The sequence below is a fragment of the Phoenix dactylifera genome, chromosome 8 (assembly GCF_051530095.1).
Source record: "Phoenix dactylifera cultivar Ajwa chromosome 8, Ajwa_hap1_PhDact_Kaust_v1.1, whole genome shotgun sequence".
Classification (NCBI taxonomy): domain Eukaryota; kingdom Viridiplantae; phylum Streptophyta; class Magnoliopsida; order Arecales; family Arecaceae; genus Phoenix; species Phoenix dactylifera.
The window spans coordinates 4,584,008-4,609,249 of record NC_143197.1 but is presented as its reverse complement, the minus strand read 5'-3'; the positions used below and the strand labels follow the sequence as shown (position 1 = coordinate 4,609,249).

Here is a 25,242-nt window from a genome sequence, read left to right as displayed (position 1 = left end):
CTTTATTTAAATATAGTAATCTTCCATTCCCTGTTACCGAGAGAGATCAGAGAGAGAGAGAGAGAGAGAGAGAATCTTAAAACAAATGATACAAAAACAAACAAAAACTAAAAAGAAAATAAAACATATAAAATTAATAATAAATTACGAAAATACGAAAAACACAATATGATGGAGAAAAAGAAAGATAAACTTCAAAATACAAATAGAACTAAGATGGAGACAGCAAAATAAACTAGACTACTAAAAATTGAAATTTTAAATACAAATGTGACTAGCAAAATAAACTAGACTACTAATAAAAATCGTACAAACTGAAAAAAAAAAAAGAAACCTGAATACAACACGGCAAATGGTTAAAGAAGATCAAAGCTATATCAAATATTAAACTAAAATAAAATAATTCAAATAGACTTAAGGTAAAAGTGCAAACTACAAACATATTCAACAAAAGTAAATCCGCAAAAAATCTGTGAAAGAAAGAAAAATATAAGAACAATAGAAAGTGAATACAAGATTTAGAATTGATTAGAAAGGACAAGTGCCACGCCCCAAACCCACCACTCGGGTCGACCATATGACATGATCACATAATTCTTAAAGTAAAACTAGAAATCATGTAACGCCTAAAAAGGTACAATATTCACAAAAATATTAAAAATTAACGATTAATGTATTTAAATCAAACCAACTAAAATGTACTGATTGATTACACAATTTCAAATGTTCACAAGTAAAAAATAAATTAACTTTTAACTATCTAGCAGTCTGACTCCAGATCGATCTCACTTCTCGTCTCATCCGACGGATTCTACAAATCCAGTGCCTTTGAAAAAGAAAATAAGTGTAGTATGAACTTTTCCAGCCCAGTAAGAACCCAACGGCCGCACCAGTAATAATAAGAAAACAATCTAAGCAACAAATAAGTGTTATTTCATCATTCAAAAGACTCAATAATCAACGAGTATATATATAAACCATTACATTTACATAAATACTTTTTTACACATTATATTACTCACTTTCGTATTAATCTGATTCCCAAATTTTAAGTTTTTCACTTCTGGCTTTGGACTAACCAAAATCATGACCCAGTTCAAGACTGTACAAATCCCACGCATAAGTTCGTGGCAGCTATCTCACGCATAAGCCCGTGGAGGCTATCCTACGCATAAGCTCGTAGAGGCTATCCCACGCGTAAGCCCGTGGAGGCTATCCCATGTACCAGCTCGTGGCAGCTATCCTACGCATAAGCTCGTAGAGGCTATCTCATGACGAGGCTAGTCCAACCCATTTTACATGTTTAATCAAATTTCAATCACATCACATATTTTCATGTATTCTCAAAGATATGATTATTCTTCCCAATTTAATTATTTCAATATTTCTATAGCAACCAAGATGCATACCTCGTATGTGTCATACCAGCTCATAAATCTAATAACAACATACTTACAAATAAATTCAATGATAAATCAAATATATTAATAAATAGAGGTGCTCAAATGTAAGGATTCTTACCGGAATTTGTAGACTGACTCAAACTCGGATCCAAATCACAGCCTACGAGCCGGGGTGCTGAGTCTCCTGATCAAAATCTCCTGGCACCACTGACTCTCCTCCTACAACATCAATCAAATCACAAACTAAAATATTTAATATTTAAATATTCTAAACCATAATTCACATCTACTATGGGGTCCATTACCAGGTCCCCAAACATCTCAATCTCTCCAGATCTAGGGGCAGTCGGGTGGCCTGACTCCCACCCTTGTACCACCGGCCTATGTCGTCGCCAGCCGTGGCCGCTGCCATGCCGGCGACGATGGCCGGTCCCGGTGAAGAGACCAAGAGAAGGGAAGATCCCTCTCTCTTCATGGTTGGGAGTACATCTCCCTCCCTCAAATCTCTTTGGTCCAAGGGCAACAACCATGGTGGTTGTGCCCTCTCCTTCCCCAACCCGACAACACCACGGCCACCACTAGCCAAACTATCACCAGCCGCCACTGTTGCAGTCGCCGATGATGGTGGTCGGCCAAGAGAAGGAGGGAAGAATAGATCTCTTCTTCTTCTTCCCCCAAGAACCGGAAGAACTCCTTCCTCCCATCCACCATCATCAACAGAAGGCCACCATGATGGTGGCTCGGCCCCCACCCGACGGCAGCCACAGCGGCCCACGACTCACAGTCGTCGCCGGCGGCGGCCAACCATCGAGAAGAAGGGAAGAAGAGGATGGGATCACGAGGAAGAAGACCTCGAATCCACCACTCCCCATCACTAACCAAACCCAGAAATCCCTCACCAATCCTCACACAGTCCTGATCAACCCCCAAACGCCATGGATCCCGGCCAACCCGGCGGCCGGCGGCGGCAAGATCCGGTAGAGAGGAGCCGAAACAGAGGTACCCTGTTTCGGACTCTTCTCCGACGATCTCACCAGCCAAATCCCAACCAACGCAGCCCTAAAACTAGCAAATGAAGCACAAGGGGCGAGCCATGCTTACCTCAGTCCGATGGGGTGCTCCGGCAACCTTTCCGACGAGAATCCGTGGGTAAACTTGTATCAACACGCACGGATCCAAGACCTCTTCACCCGATTTGTGGGGGGGGGGGGAGGGGGGTCTTCGCTGAAGGGAAGAGGGCTTTAAAGCCTCATCCACGGCCGGCCGGTTCTCGAAACCGTCCCCTCTCCGGCGATCGATCTCCCCCGACGATCGGTCTCCCCTAACGCCCCCTCTTCCACGATCGTGCCCAGGGCACGTTTGAAATTAGAGATGGGCCAGGCCTTTTTAGGCCGGCCCATCAAACCAAAGGATTTTTTTTTTTCCCTGGTCCTCACAACAAGATTGTTAAAGTCCGCTCCCGGACCATGTTTCAGTTTCAATAACGTGACGACAATTAATTGTTGCTGACCTGAACGTGCGTAAGCCGCGACGCAGGGCAGCTTCCTAAACCGCGCTGCATTGATCTCCCAAGGCGACGCCAACCCGGACGGCTCCATCGCCAAGCCCGGGCGCCTCTGCACCGTCCAACAAGTGGAACATGTCAAGGCCTTGATACGAATCATCCCCCTCTGAACCTCCGGCATCTTCGTCAGCGTGCTAATTGCCACCCAGAACAGCCTCAGCGTCCTCCAGGCCCTCACCATGGACCGCTCCCTCGGCGATTACTTCACTGTCCCCGCCGGCTCTGTGTCAGTCGTCACCTTCCCTGCCACGGCCATCTTCCTCTCCCTCCTCGACCGCCGCCTCCTCCCGCTGCGGTACTGCCTCGCCGAGCACGTCTCCACGCCTCTCCAGCGCATCAGCCTTGGCCAAGTGCTCGATGCTGCCGCCATGGCAGCCTCCGCATTGGTCGAGCGGAGGCGGTCCGCCGTCTTGCACGCACACCATGCCGAGGGCCGGGCCGGGTGGTTCGTGCCCATGTCGACGCTATGGGTCGTGCTGCCGCTGGCGATGACTGGAGCTGCCGAGGCGCTGCACTTTCCAGGCCAAGTAGCCTCTACCACCAGGCATTCCCCCAGCCGCTACGGAGCATGGCAACAGCTAGCGATGGTCTGGCGGATCATCGCCACCGGCTTTTACCTGAGCACAGCCGTTGTCGGCTTGATTCGGGGGGCCACAAATTGGCCGCCGGATAACATAAACACCTCTAGCCGTTGTCAGCTTGATTGCTCAACTTTGGATGATACCTAGTCGGTGCAAAGCTTTACAAGTACCGGAGAGTAGCTGACATGGTTAAACCTGATCCAAGATGGACTGCCCCGTCAGCTGGAGATCATGACCGTCCCAAGAAGAGAGATCGCGGTTCCTGTCATATGTAGCATTCGTGCGTGTGATGATACATATGCTGCAACACAGAAAACTGAAAAAATAAGAATGTTTTCTGGCCTCGATCATTTTTATTTTTTTGTGTAGTTTATTGTGCCTAGATCTCTTCAATTCTTTGGTTCTCTTTGCCCTCTCTTTAGCCAGATATCTAGGCATGTGTACAGTTATATAGATGACAGATTGATCCAGGATAAGATCTTGGATATGGCCTAACCCATTAGCCATCCACATTGAATTCCAAGTATGTTAATACTTGCATATTTCGAAGACTCTAGCTGCAAATAACATATTGCTAATACAAGTTGATCGATGTTAAAGAAAATTAATAATAATAATAAAAAGATGAGGATCATACAACACAATCACAAACCTGAAGAAGTCTGCAGGAAAATTTCCCTGCTAATTATGGTACATTAAAATCATATATCAAGGGTTTTATTTTCTTCCACCGTTCGTACCTCGGCTGGATGCACTGGACAAACTAGGTGCTGTGCTGCTTAAGACTTCCATCAGCATTTCTCAAGTCTACCAGATCCTCAAATAATCTATTTGATAAAATATATGGTTTGGGAGGAGTTTCTGGCCCAATTGGCCTCAGGATTGCGTTCGCCCTTTCCCGAGTGGCAGATGGGGTGCTATTAATTCTGGAACCAGATGAATTATAGTACTGCGGAGGCATAATAGAGGCATTTGGCACATGAGCAGCAGGACTTACCTGTGTTTCCCCGGTGGTAGATGGGGTGCTATTAATTCTAGAACCAAATGAATTAAAGAACTGTGGAGGCATAGAAGCATTTGACCCATAAGCACCAGCATGGGCAGTAGGGGCAGGATACTGGCGGGCATTTGATGCAAAGGGATTGGTGTTGGCATTTGCAAGAACAGTCGCCCATGGTGGGGGTGGGTAACTAGAATTATGGAGTATCTGAGGCTGACTCTCTGGTTGAGATCGAGCTTGGGGTTGAAGTGGAGGGGTAGATTGAGGTTGGGACTGAGCCCAGGGGGCGACGTAACTGCTGGAGGGAATGTATCCTTGGTTTACAGCATACGCCTTGGGATTGCAAGGATACCCTTGTCCATTTGGAGAAACAGATATAGGAGACTCGTTTTGATTTGAGGCACGAGGTGTTAGGGGAGTATGGGGTGGTGACTGGTTCGATGCCAAGGTGATGCTCAGAAGGTCAATCATGTCTTGCTCTTTGGTGGCAGTCCTAACTGAGGCTGGGGGATCAGGTAGGGTCAGTGCATTGTTTGCTGATGAGCCTTCTGCAGCTAGATGGCTTGGAGAGGCTGGGGGATCAGGTAGGGTCACAGCAGATGAGCTATGAGTGGTTGCTGGCTTGAATCTCGAATTCCTGCATACAGAAACATCAAGACTATGAACAATGGCCAAAATGTTGCCAAAAAAGAGACAAAGAGGTCAGTTTCTCTTGAACCTTCGAGCCAACTGGGCGAAATCATCATCTTCTTCTTCATCATCTTCAAAACCCTTAGTTTCTGCAGGTTTAGGTACAGCATAAGTACTTGGTCCTGGATCGGGTTCAGGTGTGGATACAGCAGAAACACTTGGTCCCGGATTAGGTTCAGATGCTTCAATTGGAAGAGGAGAGCCAGAGGCTATTGCATCATGTTTTGCAAGCAGGCCTTGTATGTTATCATTCAATACGAGACCTTGCCCTAAGAGCTCCTCATCCCTGCCAAGACAACAAATTACAGGTTACTGAGACCCAAAAGACAAAAATGAACAGCAGGTTTCTCATTCAAGAGAATGGGTTTCCCAAACAGGTCAAGTATTTCATTCCAAGATGCAGTGACATAGTCTGCTACTGAAGTTTCAATATATTCACACAACTCAGATGAAATACAATGGCAAACATAATATATTGTAGGGCAGAAGTGATCAAAGGTCATCACAGCAAACTGGGACACATGCACTCCAATTCCAGAGGTGCAATAATATCCAAGGTACTTGTCAATGCAAATGAACAATCTTTAGTGGCGTAAATTGATCTTGAACAAAAAAAGCCGTCGAAGCTTCATTTGCATGAAGAAGATTGGGTTTCACCGTCCCTTCTCTCAACAGAAAAAATGTTTTACTATAAATCACTAACATGGACAACAAGATCGGTTATGGCTGGGGCAATACCTGGTAGAACTGACAAACTGCATAACCTTCTTTTGGTTGGAGCGGCACTGGCTGACAAGGTCTGTGATCACCTCATCTTTAATAGCCTAAAATTTTAAAAAGTAATGATAAATGCAGTAGGTTATATGATATAGGCCATCAACAAGTAGCAAAATATTGATCCTATGTTCATGAAAGTAAACTTGATGCGACATGCCATAGTAACTTTAGAAATCATATACAATCTGCCCAAGTATGAAGCATACCCCAGGATCATTTGGATTCACAGCTTTGAGCATATCACTTAATAACTCTGTCACACTCTGCATACTATCCAAATCTGATAAGCTGAAAACCAAGAAAGAAATCTTGACCAGTAGATAAAGTGAATAGCGAGCAAAAGGTTACATCTAAACTGAAAAACCAGTCTAAATGAATATTACATACAAAAGCATAAAAAAAGGAAGAAGAGGAGGGTGCAATGGGGGACCTCAAGTTTGCCATCTCAGATGCCATTGCTTCATCAAGTCTTAATGTAGAATTGCTGGCCATTCCATACCCTGCTTGAGGATGTCTAGATATTGGGGTTACACGAGTAACTGGAGGAGTAAATATTAGAGTAGAATCTGGGGGGCGTTGAGGGAATTCTACACCAGATCTCTGCATATGTTTTCAGTTAGCCAAATGATCATGTTCTAGTACTCTTTTTTGTTAAAAATAAATAAGTTTTTGCAACTTTCAAAAGATTGTATAATACTATTCATGAGAAGTTGTATCAACAAAATTTTCTGAGTTATAACAACTTCATAAAGACATAACGACACATTTATACAAATCCACATGGCAATGCTTTATTTCTTTACCTAGAGATAATATTAGCATATGAAGCACAAAAAGTACTTGCATACATGCACTTTGCCTACTCGTATACACTCACACTCAACTTATAGAACAAGGGAAATGAATGTATGTATTAGATGCATCACACACTCTCTATTTATAGAATAAGGGAAGCAAATGCATGTATTATAAGCAAGTACAAGCATTATACCCTTGTATGAACAAAATACTTGCTTGCTATATGACTTAATATGTGCATTTAAATATATGATCTACCTAACTGAAAAGGAATAATTTGCATAGGGCAATGGTCTTATGAAGAAAACAAAAAAAAGGACAGTAGAAGCATAATTAAGAAAGCATACTGACAGCAAAATCACAAAGGTAGGTGGCTGAAAACTGAGATAACATAAACTAATGAACAACAGATCTTCAGACCAGCCAAAATGATAAAAAGAAAAGGTAGAAACAAGAAATATAACAAATAAAGGTCAAAAGGTGACAATTTGCAGATTTAAAGCATTTGATATCTTCAGCAATCCTAATATGAGGCCTTATAAAACAGAACTAGTAATACTGTAAGATGACCAAATTACCACATACAAGAAGATAAACTAATGAACATTGAGTATGCTTCTATTATAATATTATTATTAAATATATAATAACAATACAATATAATCTATTATTAGATTAGATTCTAATCTGTTATATTATATTATATTATATATTATAATAATAATAATATTATACTATATTATAGTAACATTGTACTATTATAATAATAATTCTAATAATAGTAACAGTACTAATAATAGTAATAGTACTAATAACAGTAATAATACCAATAATACTAATAATAGTACTAATACTAATAATGGTGATAGTACTAAAATTGGTAAGAGTACTAATAATAGCAATAATACTAAAAATAGTAAAGCAGTAGTACTAATAATAGCATAGTACTAATAATAGTACCAGTAAAAAATAGTAATAATCCCAAAAATAGAAATAATACTAAAAATCATAATGATACTAAAAATAGTAATAATACTAAAATAGTAACAGTACCAATAATAGTAATAATACTAAAAATAGCAATAGCACCAATAATAGTAATAATACTAAAAATAGCAATAGCACCAATAATAGTAATAATACCAAAAATAGTAAAAGTACCAATAATAGTAATAATACCAATAATAGTAATACTACCAATAATAGTAATAATACTAAAAGTAGTAATAGTACCAATAATAGTAATAATATGAATAATAGCAATACTACTGAAAATAGCAATCCTACTGAAAAATGCAATAGTACTAAAAATAGCAATAGTACTAGAAATACTAATAATGGTAATAATACTAATAATAGTAATAGTACTAAAATAGTAATAGTACTAAAAATACTAATAATGGTAATATTACTAATAATAGTAATAATACTAAAACTACTAATATTACTACTAATAGCAATAATATTTATATATATGTGTGTGTCCATATATATATAAATGTACAGATATATACACACACACACACACATGTCCATATATATATAAATGTATATATTAATTATATGTTTCATTACATGTATATATAATGAGATAATGAAAATAAAAAAAATAAAAACATATAGAAAATAAAAATATATAAAAAATATAATTAATATAGAAATATAATATAAAAAAATTCCAAAACTGAAAAAATTTCCGTAGTCATATGGGGTAAAATATCTAGGGATTTCTAGCATATTCTTTCTGAATTGAAGTATTTTTTTTCATTAATATCTGTGTATAGAATCATCGCTTCTATTGATTTGATACAAATACATTACATAAACATAATCTAAAGCACCGAACTATTATATTTTTTCTCCTTTTCTTATCCTAGATTTCATTTCTATTTTCCTTAATTGATTTGATTCAATCCGTTGAGTTGCAAGTTTACATATATATATATATATATATATATATATATATATATATATATATATATATATATATATATATATATATATATATATACAGATATATATCTATATAGATGTACAGATATATGTATGTATATCTCTACATATATATGTCCATATCGATATATATATATATATATATACATATACATATACATATGCATATATATACACGCACACACACATACACATACATATACATATACACACATACACATACACATACACATATACATACATATATATATATATATACATATACACATACACATATATATATATATACATATACATATATATACATATATATATATACACATATACATATACATTTCATAAACATAATCTAAGGCACCGAACTATTATATTTTTTCTCCTTTTCTTATCCTAGATTTCATTTCTACACACACACACACACACATATATATGACGTATATATTTGTGTGTGTATATATATATATGTGTGTCCATATCTATATCTATATCTATATATATGGACATATATACATATCTGTGGGTGCATATAATATATATACACACACACACACACACACACACACACATATGTATATATATATATATATCTATGTATAATACATATATACATATATATCCGTATATGTATATATGGACATATATATATTTTTACAATCATAATTTTATATTATTATTATTATAGTTATATTATGATAATATACTTTATTATTATCATTATTATAATATTATAATATACAATTAATAATATCAATGATAATATATTACATTATATTATATTATATTATATGATTGAATTATAATAATATTATATTATTATTAAGTATATATAATAATATTTTATAATAATATAACATAATCTATTATTAGATTAGATTCTAAGCCGTTATATTATATTATATTGCTGTATTATATTACAATATTATTATTTTATATTGTATTATATATTATGTTATAATTATAATAATATTATATTACATTGTAGTAATATTCTACTATTAATAATGCATGATTATATCATATCATATCATATTATGTTATATTATCATGCTATAGTATTCAATATTATATTGTACTATATTGCAATCCTATTATACAAAATAATAATATTTTAATATATAATAATATATGATATTATATTGTATTATACTTCCCCCTTTGTAATACTATGCAATATCCTTTATTGTCATTTATCATACCTAAAGCACTTTCTCATTTTGGTTACCAAACATATGTCAGTTTACAGTACTTTATAAATATAGTTACCAAATAGCAAATGGATTTTAATAAAAATTCTACTTTCAAAAGCTCTACTTTCCGAAAGCTCTACTTCTAAAAGCTCTACTATCAATAGCAATCCCAAATAGGGCCTTAAACTGATTAAAGCTTATATCCTTATTGCCCACCTTTAGGTCCTACAAACTGACAATATAAGAGAGATTTCTGTCACCAGAGATTAAAGTATCATTCACGCTAGCGGTATGGATCACCACATGTCATGCCAATGCCTGACCAGCACATAGCATAGCTGCATGCCAATGTATACCAATGCATGCCAAACATTACATGGCATCACACAAGCTGCATGCCAATGCATACCAATGCATGCCAAACACTACATAGCATGACACAACATGACTTTTGCACATTATACTTAAAACGTTGATTGTCTCTTCATACGGCCTATCAAGGCCAATTGGACAACAAAAGAGTGAAAAGATCATTTTTGGGTCATAAATTTATTATTTTGCCAGCACATATTTTGAGCACGAACTAATATTAAAGCTCAAAGCTTGTCCAAAACGCAATTCTTTTGGTTTCAAAAGTTGGACTTGTCCTAAGACATATCTAATATAAATTCACAATTGCAGAAAAAAAGAAAAGAAAAAGAAAAAGAAAAAGAGAAACAACTGCAAACAAGCAATATATTGTTATGCTGTCAGTCATACACAAGTTAGATCATAACATTAAAATTTACGGAAATACGTATGCATAAAAAAACAATTCACAGGTAAGAGAAGAACGCATATATCGTGTGATCAACTAGGGAATTAGCTTTATCTAAGTAATAGGGACATTTCCCAGAGAAAAGGTACAACATTACATACCTTTAGGTCCGCATATGCCAAATGGTACTGTGGATACTTTCCTCCTGGCCCACCAAATGCTTCTTGCCAAGAGTCCAGCAATACCAAAATTTTATCTCTTACTTGCATATCTGTCTGTAATTTTTTTCATAAATATTGAAGAGAAAAATACATCATAAGAAGCAAAATCTAGTCATGCTCAACCCCCGCCCTCCCACCCCAACCCCACCACCAAAGAGAAACATTTTTAAGGTATGATTTATATGAAACAGGCAAAAGAAAGCTTGCACATATCTTTTTAATGTATTTTCTTGATAAGGATATTACTTAAACTTAATGAAGAAAGTTTTTAAGTCAATGAGATTTCACATGAGATTTAAGAACATGTGCTTCCTTCATGCCACTAAAATGTTGATTCATGCATTGCAGTTACGGTTAAACCTGATAAGCAGTCTCAAATTTCTTCACCTGCGTAGGGGTGTTAATGGGCTGGAACTCAAGCCCGGAATTTAAAACTTAGGCACATGCCCTGCATAGCCTGAAACTCACGGGGGAAAGAGACCAGGCCTTAGCCCAATCTGACTCTAATAATTTTTCAGCCTGGCCATGCTGAAACAAGAAACAGTTTATTTTCTAATGTTTACAAGCCTAGTCTCAGCCTGAAAAATTTCAGGCATTTTCAGGTTTTGGGACAATCAGGCTTTAGGACAAAAAAACCCGGTTGTTTTTAGTTGCATCTCTCATATCATTCAGGCCGGCCCTGCTCATTGACAGCCCATATAGGCCCATGGAAAAATATCTGCAAATCACATTTATCCAATATATAAGTGGCCCGCAAATTGTGATTATGCCCATCAGTCGAAGCATACATCCTTGCAGAGATAGTTTATACAAGTTTTGGTGCCGCTGATATTCCTAATGACTACAACTGAGAACAAGTGTTCGTTTAGATTCAGTTAAGACATTTTGTCATAATATCAAAGAAAAAGACTATTGTATATATGTCCCATAAACATTAATTGAAGATAAGGACTACAATAATCAACAACAGGATATTTATGGAAAAGGCACAAGCATGCAAACCTACAATATGAACATCAATCCATATTCTACCTGTCCCAGCTCTTTCCACAAGTTCAATTGGAGATATGCATTACTAAGATGCTCTACCCTTCTAATTCTCTCACCCACACAGAATGTAAGGACATGAGAGTAAAATTCTATACCCAGATAATGAGCCAATAAACCCTACCCAAACTACACGATATTGACAAAAAATTCCTTTCTCAAGAATATTTTACATCCTTGGTAACACAAACCTTGACTAGTCCTTCACACAACTTTCATACGCATATCTCAGGTCTTCTCTCCCTCTTCGAGAGGTATGGCGTGAACGTAGCTTTTTTGTTGCTGAGGTCCCATCAAATCTTCATGCACATGGTTATAGCCCATACCATCTCAAATAGTTACATTTTAGCCTCTCATTTTGTTTCCTCTCATGTATTAACTTAGACCCACCCCTTGCTTTTATCACCCATCCACATGGCATTCTTAAAACCATCATAGTCATCATTTTTGATTGGGCTTCCTTTAATGTATGACCCTTGGAGCAATACAACATTATTGGCCATGTTGCTATCTTATAAAGTCTTTGTTTATGTCTCTAAGACGTGGGAACCACACATCACCCACAAACACTTCTTTGTTCCAGGCTTCCAGCCATTAAGCTTTGAGTATCCAAGGTATGCCTCTGCCTGTCTCTCATTCTACGGTATAATATATCCAAGATAACACAAAGGTAATCAATCACAAAGAGGTATACTTTCGCTGTTAAATCACAAAAGAAAATACTTATTTGTTCCACTATGGTAGATCCAAGATAACACATGTAATCACAGTTTTTTTTTTTGGCGCGCGGTTTTTGGGGGGGTGGGGGGTAAGCCCTTCACCTCTCATATTTTATTCCCATTTTACATTTCACCCTTCTCCCATTACCTTTTACCGTACTTTATTGCTACCTTTTTTTTGCCCATGTTTACTTATTCTATAATTGCTTAACCCATGCTTTTCCAACCAAACACAATTTTTGCCATTTTAGCAAAAAGATGTGGTTAACCGACTAATAACCAAATAACCCTTTTTTAGCTTCATGGTTAACTGGTTACCACCCCGTGATTGACTATCCTGGAAACAAATACAGCCTTAATTGTATCCAAATGTAAGGGAACATGAAGGACTACAGAGATCTGAAATCATATAAAACTGGATATAACATTTTAGCCATTGTGGTTTTGTGGAGAATTTGAAAAGAACATAATGCTAGGATTTGCAGCCTACATCTAAAATCTGTGGAGGAGATTAAACAAAGAAGTGAAAATATATTGGTTCAAGTGGTCATCTTTTTTATTTTTAATTATAAAGAAGATATAAATAAGCAGGTTCAGAGTATTATTTTTTTGGAGAGATGGTTTTACTGTAGTTCATCTTATGATCCTACTGAAATGAATTGGTAGACTTGTCAATCTTTTCTCAAAAACAACAAGAAAAAGAAAAAAACAAAATGCAAAGGAACATGTTCACTGAAATTTCTGAGGGAAATTTTCACTACAGTGTTTTAGTTAAAATAAATTGAGGGAGATACATTCGTAACTCAAAATGGACATAAGAGCATTGGGTAAAAATACTACCAATTATGTACCATGATCAAACATCCAGTGTTCATAGACCATAAAAGGAACTAACCTTTTTCCTGACAATTTTAACCATGTCTTGCAGAATATCACGTTCAACAACTTGAAAATGCACATAATCACCACAGTTCTTTATCATCGTCTCTAAAAGCTGCAAAGAGCAAACTGAAATGTTATAGGAAATATGTGGCACAATTTCAACCTAGATGTCTACAGAGTCAGACAAATATAGTGAAAATAGATCACAACTGTCATCTAGGGGCCATTGTTTCGCTGATAAGCACAATGGTGTGGTTCAAGTCTTAGGGCAGCCACTTCATGGAAAAAAAAAAAGGGACAAAAGTAAGGTCTATCCCCAGTCCACCCCTCCCAAGACCCCAGAATCCCAGGACCATAATTGGATAATGACCCTTTCAGATTAAAACTGTCAACCGATATACATATGCCTCCAAGCAGCATGCTAACAAAAGAAAATAACTTCATTGACAGAACAGACGAATAGCAGAATATTAAATGCACCACCTATGAAATTCATGATTCATTGTTGAAAAGGTAATATAAATATCAAAATTTGAAGCCATCAATACTATGATTCTCAGTTAATAAGCCTCCATGCTACTTAACATCTAGATGCAAAAACAGAAACAGATTGTGTTCAACGAATGTATATGTTTAGCTTTCGTGAAACTGTGCACATACCATCAAAGCCAGAAATTGGACCTTTGGGTTTTTATGTTGCAGGCGCTTCTTCACAGCTTTGACCACATCTTTTGCCTGCCTGATTCAATATACCAAATAAGTTTTTCACAAACAGTTCCAAACATATCCATCATAGAGCTTGAATTGGCATTAAAATTTTTAATGCGGCTAAAGCCGTAAAACATCCATCATATGACCAGGAAAAAAGAATCTCAATTTGTACAATTCATGGTGTAATTCTAGAAACAAATCAAGGTGTAATTCTAGAAACAAATCAAGGTGTAATTCTAGAAACAAATCAAGATGTAATTCTAGAAACAATCAAGGTGCCCATCATCTATGCATGCAGCATGGACATAATGTGAACAAGATACGGAGGGCAAGCATGTGCTTTGTGAGAGACAGAGGGAGTTGAAAATTACAATGTATAAGACATCTGGTTTCCAACAAGTTACTGTTAAACTAGATATGTAGCCTCCTAGTTTATAACATCTACAAGTCTTTCATCTCCAATCTTAAACCGATATTTTGTTGTAATACAAATTGAATCAAATCATGAATAGAGGTCATGATGCAAAGACATCTTCCCGAGGTATGTTTTATAACCATTTCTTTAAAATCAGTTTACTGGCATGAGATTAAGTATCTCTCTCCTTTTTACAATAAAACTTGCCTACTAAAAACTGGTCATCTTCTGCAGTACCGACTTGGTCCTTCTACCAATAGTAAATATGAAAGATGCCAAAGTGACCTTTAATGCTTCCCCTCAATCTTCTTCCTTCCTTTCTGATAATGATTTCTGACTTCGAGAAAACATTGCCAATGATGGTTTTAGATAATATTAGAGCTTTTTTATTGTATGTCTGTGTGGTAATAGTAGTAACAAGAAACATGGTTGGTCATCGTTTAAAGAACAGCTAGAGAGTTCTATCGGATAAAACTTGCATTGATATGATTAATCATTACAAGAGTTTTGATAAACACAAGGAGATATTAGAATGGGCTATTTTAATCATTTGTAACATATACCATCCACCACATAATAAAAGAAAGGGAATTGGTTGGCAGTTTTTCTTATGGTGTATCAGTCCATGAGTGGCATACAACAGGAACAGTTTTACATGCAATGACCATGAAAATTGTTGCCAGCAAAGCTCCTTTATTTCTTTATGAGGACTTCATCTTTGGCATAATGTAGACATCAAACATATATAATTCCATCACATAGAGTTATAGGCATATCATGCTCTTGTATTGTATATTATTAAGCTGTACAATGCGACCAGTCTACCTTAATAGTCACAATGTTACTTAGTTTCCTTTGTTGATAAGCACTGCACTTTGACCAAAAAAAAAAACTCACAAAAGTGAGAAACATTGCATTTCATAACTGCACACAGGAACAAATAAAAAAAAATGAAAGAACTTCACACCTAGGTTTAATATTTATATTTTTGAAGTGATCTAAGGGTGATCCTAGTTCTAGGAACTGCAGATATGTCAGCACCACCAGAAACTAGGTGCATTTTCCAGCATGAAGCTCACACTCACCAATACGATATGGCTAGCATATCAATCAAGGTACGCGGTACCGACTGTACCGACGTACCGGTGGGCATCGGTACCGGTACGGTACCGAACCAAACCGAGCCGAACCGGTACTGTACCGATGGGGCTAAAAGCCAAAAAAAAATTGGAGCCGGTACAGACTGGTCGGTTCGGGCCGGTACCGAGTCGGTATGGATCGGTACCGGTCGGTACGGGCCGGTACGGTTCGGTACCTAAATATATAGCTGTACCGTGCCGGTAGGGTCCGGTACCGGTATGTACCGGCCCGTACCGACCGGTACGGCAGACCATGATATCAATTCTTATTATCTCAGCCAACATAAATGGAGATATTCTGATATACTGGCTGACAAAATACTAAAATATCAGACAGTATTTCATAATCAACCTTAACAATCCTAAAGTACCCTTTTTACTATTAAATATTCATATTAATGTCCTAGAGTGTTTCAGGATTACTTAACACCATATTTACCAAAATTCTTATATCTCTATTCCTAAAATATTGGCTGAGATCTCAAAAATCTTGGTCATTTTCTATTTTCCAACTTTCCATCTCTGCCAAGTTTATCTGAGGTCTTGGTCCATTTGGGGCATGACCACCTACCAAGATGATCAAAATTTCCATTTTTTAAAAAAAAACAACCTTAATTTTCTAAGAATGATGATGCCAGCATCCTTCACACTTCAAGCGCCTTTTACTTGCTGTTTGGTAGCTGGTAACACTATGCCTAACATCACATGCCACCATATCCGATCCCTATTGTTTTAGCATACTTGTTTGCATGCATTAATGGCAGATGATGGATGGCAAGAGCTTTTGTTCCTTCAATGTACTGAGAGGCATGGTGTGCAAGCTCATAATCACTTCACGTTGAATCTCCACCACTAAGAATTCGTTTGGTTTGCGGAAAAAGAAGAGAGAAAGTGTGGTCAACGAGAAAATAAAGAAAAGTCTCTCGTTTGGTTAGAGTTTTCAAAGAAGAGAGATGAAAAAGTAGCATTCTCATGGGAATAAGATTCTCACGTTTTTATGACAAAACAATCCATGAGAGACATGGGAAACTACTTTTCCACCTGTTGGGATTTGGAGCCTCTTTTTTTTCAAAAGTATTTTTTGAGCTATCAAAATCCATAGGTAAGATTTTTTCCTTTATTAAGGGTATAATAGATATTTCATATAACTTTTTTAGAAAAGTAGATGCTCAACCAAATATAAGCCACGAATGTGCCACTTTTCCATGATCAACCAAACATGCCAAAACTATTTTTCCAGGCATCATATTCTCAAAAATCATCTTTCCAGAAAAAACATTCCAGTAAAAAAAAATTCTTCCCATGAACCAAATAGGTCCTAAGTTTGATTTTAGAAAGCTTAATCCCCTTCCTCTTAAAGAGATTCAATATAGTCAACCTACTGTCTAGCACCAAATCAATCAGGAAACTAGCATGGAAGCATAGCTAAATTACATTTATCGCCACCTTAGCAAAATATCTGAGGAAATACAGAATAATCCTTCTAAATCAAGTTTCGAAAATAATAAATAATAATAATAATAATAATAATAATAATAATAATAATCTATACAGAATCTCTGAAGCAAGAATACCGAGAATTTTAAGAACTTAAAATGCTTTAGGACCAACCTGGCTTAATTTTATCTGAAAACAACTTGATCAACTTTGACCAGCTTCCTACTATGGAAAGAACTCAAAGAAAACCCAACAGAACCCCAAAAGAAAAACTAACCCAACTCCAAAGCTTGAAAATAACCCTTTAGGTCAACTAATATAAGTAAGAGTTTTTAGCATCAATAATTTCAAATTCTGGGTTTGGTGATCCTTCTATATCTAAGAGTATGTAACTGAACTACGAGTTATTATTTATCAGTATCATGCATCAATTAGAAAGAAACGCAGTGCCAGTAACATGTAAGAAGCATGTATAATTCACTCAATCATTCCTCGACAAGAAGCATGATCAAACTCACTATCTACGCCACATATTTGGCCGAAAATTTTCATCACATCATAGGACAAGCTAATCTTTAAAAACTACACATAAATAAATAAATAAATAAATAACAAGGACAATAAGAAAATAGCAGCAATCCTCAACATTCAATTGAGCAACGGTTTCATATGACACATCAGTTTTCGTGAACAGAGGAAACTATGAAGGACAAAAAAATTAATAACCATAAAACTTGCAAAAAATCCATAAAAAAAAATAAAAGGATCAGAAATTGATGCTGCGGCAACGAAAATTTTCAAGTCAAAAATCAAGTCAAACAATTTCCTCACAAAACGAAATCCAGATACGCAAGATTCCAACCAAAACAACTAAAATCGAAATCTTTGACCACCCAAAAAGACCTTCAAGAATCAAGAACCCTAGAAGGCAAAAAAAAAAAAAAAGAAATGAAAACAAAAGAAGGGAACCAAGCTTGAAACATATGAAACATAAGAGGAACAGCCAATCATTCTTTCCACAGTTTTGGATTATTCACCAGTGATCGGTATTGATGGAGTCGCAGATTTCCAAGTTCAACGTCCAATCGGGCCCGATGAGGAGATCGCTCGTCGCCTTCTCGACCCGGACCGAAGCCGAGGACGATGACATCTCCGCTCCCAGAACGAAACCCTAGAAGACGGCACAAGCGATCGAGAATAAGAACCCAAAAATCAAGACTCTTTTAGCTTACAAGCATTCCTTCGAAATCCCCCCCTCTCTCTTCCATTAATAATTAGCAAAGCCAGAAAACGAAACCGCGAGGAAGAAGAGAACATCTCTTTTATATTATTATATATAAAAGAAAGAAACCGGATTGGGAATCACTACAAATGCCCGAATAAAGAGGCCTTCTGTTCTTTTTTAGCGGTCCCCATGTTCTTTCATCCATCATCCCCATTTGGACCTAAGAGCCCCAAACACAGAACCCAAAGAGGACCACTGCCACGTGTGGCAGAAAAACGGGGAACTTATGCAGCTTCGAACCAGTCGCATCGTGCCATATGGAATAGAGTGCCGATTGGGGACCATGGCTGGGATTTCGTAGGAAATATTCGAATTTGTTTCCTTAATTTTGTAGCTGTTATCGTCAGTGGAAGGCGGCACGGGAAAGTCTTGGGCGGCGAGAGATGGAGAGAGGGAGAGGGAAAGGAGGGCCCACCACAAAGTTGGGGAGGCCAGCTCCGCCGTTCGTTTGGTGGACTCCAGTTTGTGGAAGTCTCGTTCTGTCCGCATGATTGACTGGTACACCGGCGTCACCACTGTTTATTTTCACCTTTTTGTTGGAAGTTAGGTTGACTTACAACCCGATGGGGTCTTATGATTAGGGGCAGGCATATGAAATGGATGAAATCTATGGATTATTTCGTAATGCCCGTTCTGGTTCATGCAGTATGGGGTTTGGTGAGTGATGACCAAATTGATAATAAAAAAAATGGCACATTAAATGGGCATGAGCCCAAGGTAGAGAATAAAAAATTAGGTCACGCAGGACACCAGCATTGACCAAATATCCGTCAATTTAGACAGGGCGTGTGTGGAGATGCGTGATTCATTATCCACTTTCCCCCCTTCAATCACATGCATCCACGTAGCAAGAAGTGGAAATAATTTATTTACATATATCGAGACAGAAAAAATGTATAAAAAATCAAAAGGAAGGTGATAGCAGACTTGCGAGCTGATAATTATCACAATGCACTTGCTTTCTTGCTACAACATTCGAGGACTATTTTTTCTTCTTTTTTTAAAGAAATTATCACCCTAGTTATTCTGCATGCACTGGGTGCACATAGCCAATTACGGGCTGATTCATCGACTATTTATCTCGGTGCATTACTACAGAAATAAACAAGTGTAATTATCGGTCTGCACAACACATGGTGCACACCAAAGTCGGGCATTTTGTAGTTGTGCTATGGCTATACATGTTATTATCTAATTCATCCAATTTTGTCCTGATGATTTTTTGGACTGCTTCAAATGTCACAATGCCATCTTTAATCTTATCATCTTATATGTCCCCATTATATTAATTACAATTCTGCATGGCATTTAGCGTCAGTTGCATCGATATTTCATGATTCAGAATTAATTTGCACTTGAAATGGAGATGCACGTCCTCCCTCCTTGCTTGAATTAAGTTTTTCGGGTCCAAGAATTTAGAGAAAGAACAACTTAGTTAACCTCAATCATATACATGAGATTCTCTCTACCCCGGGGGGAGGGAGGGTGACAAGAGGACAGCCAGGGCCGGCCCGAGCCCTAGGCGACTGAGGCGGTCGCCTAAGGCCCCGGGCCAATGGAAGGCCTCCGGGAGCAGAAGCTAGCTACGAGTCTTCCCCCTTGATGGAAGGGAGGTGGAGGGTTTCCTGTCCTGCAGAGGGCAATCGGGGAAGTTGGGGACAGTAGTTTTGTTTTGGGTGGAGAGAGAGAGAGAGAGAGAGAGAGAGAGAGAGAGAGGAGGGATTTGGTTGGCTTCATACACACCTGAAGCCACTCGTATCTATCATCCCTTCTCTTTTTTGGTTTTGGTCTTGGTTTTCCTTCCCTCACATTACTCCTGATCCAGCTGGGCCATCAGGAAGCAAGATAGGGGGATTGGAGATGGACTTCTTGGAGGGTGGAGATTCTTTTAATTTTCTCCTCTCGGTTTCTTCTCCCCTCTTGGGTGGTAGAGAGAGAAAAGGAGGGAGGGGGTTGAATGGCTGCTGTGCCGTGATGTTGCAGTTGCAGCTTCGGTGCTCACTTGAAGGGGGAGATGGTCTTTAGCAAAAGAAAAGGAGGGTAGAGAAAGAGAAGGAGGGAGGGGGGGTTGAATGGCTGCTGTTCCGTGATGTTGCAGGGGCTGCTTGGGTACTCACTTGAAGGGAAGATGGTGGGATGGGACTTTTATTAATTAGATGGAGTGAATTTTCCATAATGACCCTACTTTCTCTTGGACAAATTTTTTGACCGTGAAGCGCCATGGGATGGCCTTTTTCCTATTCTGCTCTCGCTTCACATGGTAAACAGTATTGCCAAGAACAGTTCCATGGCCTTTTTTTTTTAAGTATTTTTTTTTAATATTTTCATTCAAGAATTATATTAAACTGAAGAGGCTTTTTGTCGATCTTTATTAGATTCATGCATCTTTGTTGAAATAGTGTACTTGACAGCAATCTATTTCCATAACATTTTTTTAAGTATTTTATATTTATTAAAAAAAAATATTATTTTAAAAAAAGAGGCCCCATTTACTGAATTCGCTTTGGGCCCCCAGATGTATTGGGCCGCCCCTGAGGACAGCATTAATTCCAGAGAGTACAAGTGAAGTAGTTAGTAGATTATGTCACAACACGTATCCCTATCAACTCAGAACAAGTGATGTATTGCCCCTAGTTAGATAAAAGCAAGTTGGTGCCGGCTCCTTTGCAAGGCTACAATTTCACGACTAGTTATCTCAGGGTTAGCATTTTATATCCCTTTTTCGAACCTGGTTTACGACACTTATGAACAAGTGAAGGACTAAAAATATAACAGCCATCCAAACCAAGGGATGAAAAAAAAAATCCAGTTCACTATCTCTTTGGGTGCTTTCTTTGATTTCCTGAGGAAACCTTCTCTTTATCTTTCAGTTTTTTCATTGGAAATGAAATCAATCAATGAAGAGAGAGAACTTTCAAGAGGAAGAGGAAAAGAATCATTAAGACCTAAATATTAGATGACAGTCATTCCAAAGGCAAGACACTGATTTCCCAACAATGGCTCCATATGTGCAAAAAGATCTCAGATAACACAGAGAGAATAATCAAAGAAACATTCACGGCTTACAACCACTATAACAACCATTTGAGTCCAAATTAAACATGAAACCTCTCACAGACACACATGACCTTAATTTTCATAAATAACAAATTATGTATTTGTTCCATCAAAAAAAAAAGGGAAAAAAAGAATCTTATTGAATTTAAACAAAGAATTAGAATGAAGCAACGAGGCCCAATCTGCCTTCACCTAGTTCTGGCTAACAATGAAGATTTTGCAGTCACTCGTCACTTATGGGAACACCTAGCTTTTCTGTCTCTTCTTCTTCTTATTCTTTTTTTTTTGGCCTAAGCAGGTAGATTATACCTGATGAGTGCGGATGCATCCAATAAAATTAGAAAACAAGATGCCAGCCTTTCTATCTCTGACAATCAATCAAAAACAGCCTGATGTTGCAACAGCCAAAGGAATTGTGGGAATGGTTAATACCCTCTTTCTTCTTGCCACGTGGACATGATTACGGATCACTAAGAGTGCAAAAATGAATGCAGAGTCAATATTTGGTTCAACGGACAGACTAAAGCTTAGCCTTCTGAGAAGCTTATCTTTGGTATTGCTTTCCTTGCTCATCTGCATTGCCCACCATGCAGAAGTTAGCCGCCATCTTTATTAGACACCAACTTTAAGATGAATTTCTTAATAAAAACCTCAGTTTAACCTACTCGACTAGATGAACAACCTAAGATTAATTGGCCATGGAGGAGTTAGGAGCTTACTTGAGCTATGACCATTGAGGAATCACCCTTTTAGACTTTGCATGATCTTGTGAGAAAAGTTCCCTCAATGGTGAAATCACAAACATCCTTGCTGGTGTTTGACGCCAAGAAAACGTTCAATTTGCTCTTAAACTGAACTATTTTAGTCTTTTCGACAGTAAATAACAGATCTGTAGGGTCAGAGCTGTCACCGCTAAAAACTTGCCACTGGCCATGGGCATTCAGTACCTGCACATAATGTATGTAGTTAGAATTCTATATGACTCATAGATGGTTATTATTAATTTCTAGTAAAATTTTGCTAGATGAAAACAGAGTATAACATATTTCTATTGCTTTGAACAATTTTCTCAAAAAACCTTTCTACTTGTAATCTTGCTAATTTTTCAGCTTGACACTTTGTCAAACTGCCTTCTGTACCTTATCCCCTTAAAGAAGGAAGTGGAGCTTGCTCCTCCTCGCAACATATTTTTTTTTTTAAAAAAAAAGTTTATTGCTTCCAACAACATGAGCTTAAATACAGATGCTTTATGGTGCCTATATTGGTGTCTTTAAGCATAACTGACCTTGTAGCATCTCAAATTTAGTGGAATTGATATAAAAATGTTGCAGGTCATTATCTTCAACATGAAAATATTAAAATTTGAGATATAACACGATACTAAGCTATCTTCACAACCATATAGAGAAAATCAAAGAGTATTTACTAGTGTTAGTAACAAGCAATTCTAATTAATTCCCGACTGCCTACCCTGGCTTCTATTATAAACTAAGAAGAAATTATCATATTAAAGGCCTAGAAGAGAAGCAATTCATTTGATCAACTGTAATGGTCCTCCAAAACCTTCAGTTGCTTAGAGGAACAAATAAAAATTATAGCAAGGGAAAAGAAATTAGAAATTAGTTGCCGGCAACATCAGAATTTTTTTCTTTGGGTCTGAGTTGAAGGTTTCTCTTCTCTTGCATACCTTTCGTTAACTAGCCACCAAACTACAAGGCTTAAATTACTATAGGACGAAGAATGTGTATAAAGGCTAAATATTTTGTTTGCTGATTCTCACATATGTATTTATGCTCGTTTAATTTAATTTACTTGATTCACCAAAAAAAGAAAAAGAGGATGCACGGTAAAGTTTTATTATTATTATTGTTATTATTATTTGGTGGGAGGGTACAGTTTCTTCACAATTAAACTTGCCAACAGAATTAAAAGCTGTTCTTATGGCATCTTAAATTACTAACATGCTATCCTCTTCTTCAGAAAAAAACATGATATCAAATTTGGAAATGCGAGCGTGTGAGAGAGAGGCCTGAGAGGCAAGGCAAACCTTCTTTTGAATGGAAACGAGGGGATTTCCGGAAGCAACATCGAACAATGTGCTCCTTTTCCTAAGGTTGGACCATGGGCTTTTGGTCTCGTAGATGACGTTGCCAGCCGAGGCATCAGTTGCAGTGAAGGATCTACGCTTCACACCGCGGATCTTCTTCTTAAAGATGAGCTGAACAGGGTGGGAAGCACAGAATTGAGGGCCGATGACGGCCAACGGCGAAGTGCTTCCGCTTGATGCATCCATTTCCTGCCAAAAATGGAAACTATACCTTCTTCTTCAATCTCTCTACTCTCTTTCCTTTCTTCTCGTTGTTCTGGTTCTTGGATATCTGGTCTATTTATAAGCAGGTATCTTTGCCCCCTCGTTATGGTCGACCTTCCTTTTGGGTAGGAATTCAAACCATAGAATATTACAAGGAAGCTTGTCCAAGAAAAAACATGTGGCGTGGTGCAAAATTCTGTGTTAACTGGACAAATGTCATTGATATTTGTCACGATAGAATTGAAGGAACTTGTTATGATAAATATTATATTCTTGATTTGATGATGATATATTTGTCTTCTCATAGTGATACCATGTAGATATTTCTATACGCGCGACGACAATTCTTCCCTGCGTAGCAAAAAGATGCTAATCTAGTCATCTATAATCCAAGTCATCATTAAGGAATATTAGACGTCCTACCAAAATCAATTAAGGAATATTAAGCATCCCACTGATTTCTCTTGGTTCAGGTTGAGTGTCAAACTAATGATGTCCTCGAATGGACTGCTGCTATTCCATCAAGTTAGTTTTGTCACGTGGAATCTCTTCTCCAGGTTTTCAGCTACAGTCGCTAAAAGGATCTAAACTTTGATGAACTCTAGTTCTGAGGGATAGCTATGATTTGAAGTCCAAATGGCCGGCGCCCTGAGCCATTCAAAGGAGGTTGGCAAGAGCCAATTCGATTTCCATCGGTTGTTATCTTCTACCTTGGCTCGTTCCGGAGATGTTTAATAGCCGTGCATGCACTCTTAGCTATTTGAATGAAAGAGGGCCCGAGAAACATCGATATACTCTCTCCTCTCCCCTGTGGCCTCCTAGCTGGAGCGAGCTTTCGCTTCCGCGTGGACCGAAGGTTTCCTCGTCAACTTTCTCTTCGTACTCTATTCCAAGATGGAAAAAGTTACGTAAATCATACAATTCGCACGGGTTCTTCAATGAACACGTGAAGGTATATAACCGTCGAGTGAGAAATAGCGCATAATGAACATTTAAATTCACATCAGTCTTCAAAATAAATAAATATATATATACTATACATGTATTTGGTTTCCATGCACGCCCTGGTTGGATGTCGGGTTTAGCCATCCAACGACGAAGCAAGTGCTGTTAGAAGAAGTGTGAAGAGAGGCATACAGGAGGATCCGATGTGAACTTTGATCACTACGAATAGGGATAGACAAGATTCAAAATTAAAATTTATCATATCAAGAAACCAAATTACAAATCAAACTTTCGAAAATGACAACTTTTATATTTATATACATACGCACGATGCCTAGTTGATATAATCTTTTTTTCCTTTCA

General features: G+C 37.5%; 2 protein-coding genes and 1 long non-coding RNA gene across 4 annotated transcripts; 1 reads left to right on the top strand and 2 right to left on the bottom strand.

Moving 5' to 3' along the window:
* Positions 1–3,146: 3,146 nt before the first annotated feature.
* On the top strand, positions 3,147–3,695 carry LOC149752950 (protein NRT1/ PTR FAMILY 2.6-like). The gene has a single exon (XM_089924618.1). The coding sequence runs from the start codon at positions 3,147–3,149 to the stop codon at positions 3,693–3,695; it is 549 nt and encodes a 182-aa protein (XP_089780744.1).
* Positions 3,696–4,035: 340 nt separating this feature from the next.
* Positions 4,036–18,766, bottom strand: LOC103702091 (TOM1-like protein 6). 2 transcript variants are annotated; one of them, XM_008784385.6, is made up of 9 exons: positions 18,319–18,766; positions 14,240–14,318; positions 13,593–13,691; positions 10,872–10,985; positions 6,446–6,615; positions 6,222–6,303; positions 5,977–6,062; positions 5,267–5,524; positions 4,036–5,185 (listed from the first exon to the last, which is right to left on the bottom strand). In XM_008784385.6, exons 1-9 carry the CDS (start codon positions 18,429–18,431, stop codon positions 4,312–4,314), a joined length of 1,875 nt encoding a protein of 624 aa, XP_008782607.4. In that variant the 5' UTR covers positions 18,432–18,766; the 3' UTR covers positions 4,036–4,311. The 2 variants fall into 2 exon arrangements, with proteins under 2 accessions (XP_008782607.4, XP_008782608.4); XM_008784386.6 differs by lacking the exon at positions 10,872–10,985 and having other exon boundaries at positions 18,319–18,668.
* Positions 18,767–21,229: 2,463 nt separating this feature from the next.
* On the bottom strand, positions 21,230–24,092 carry LOC108511119 (uncharacterized). Its single transcript, XR_015967632.1, has 3 exons — positions 23,671–24,092; positions 22,343–22,570; positions 21,230–22,196 (listed from the first exon to the last, which is right to left on the bottom strand). It is a non-coding gene; the product is annotated as an uncharacterized LOC108511119 (long non-coding RNA).
* Positions 24,093–25,242: the final 1,150 nt, after the last annotated feature.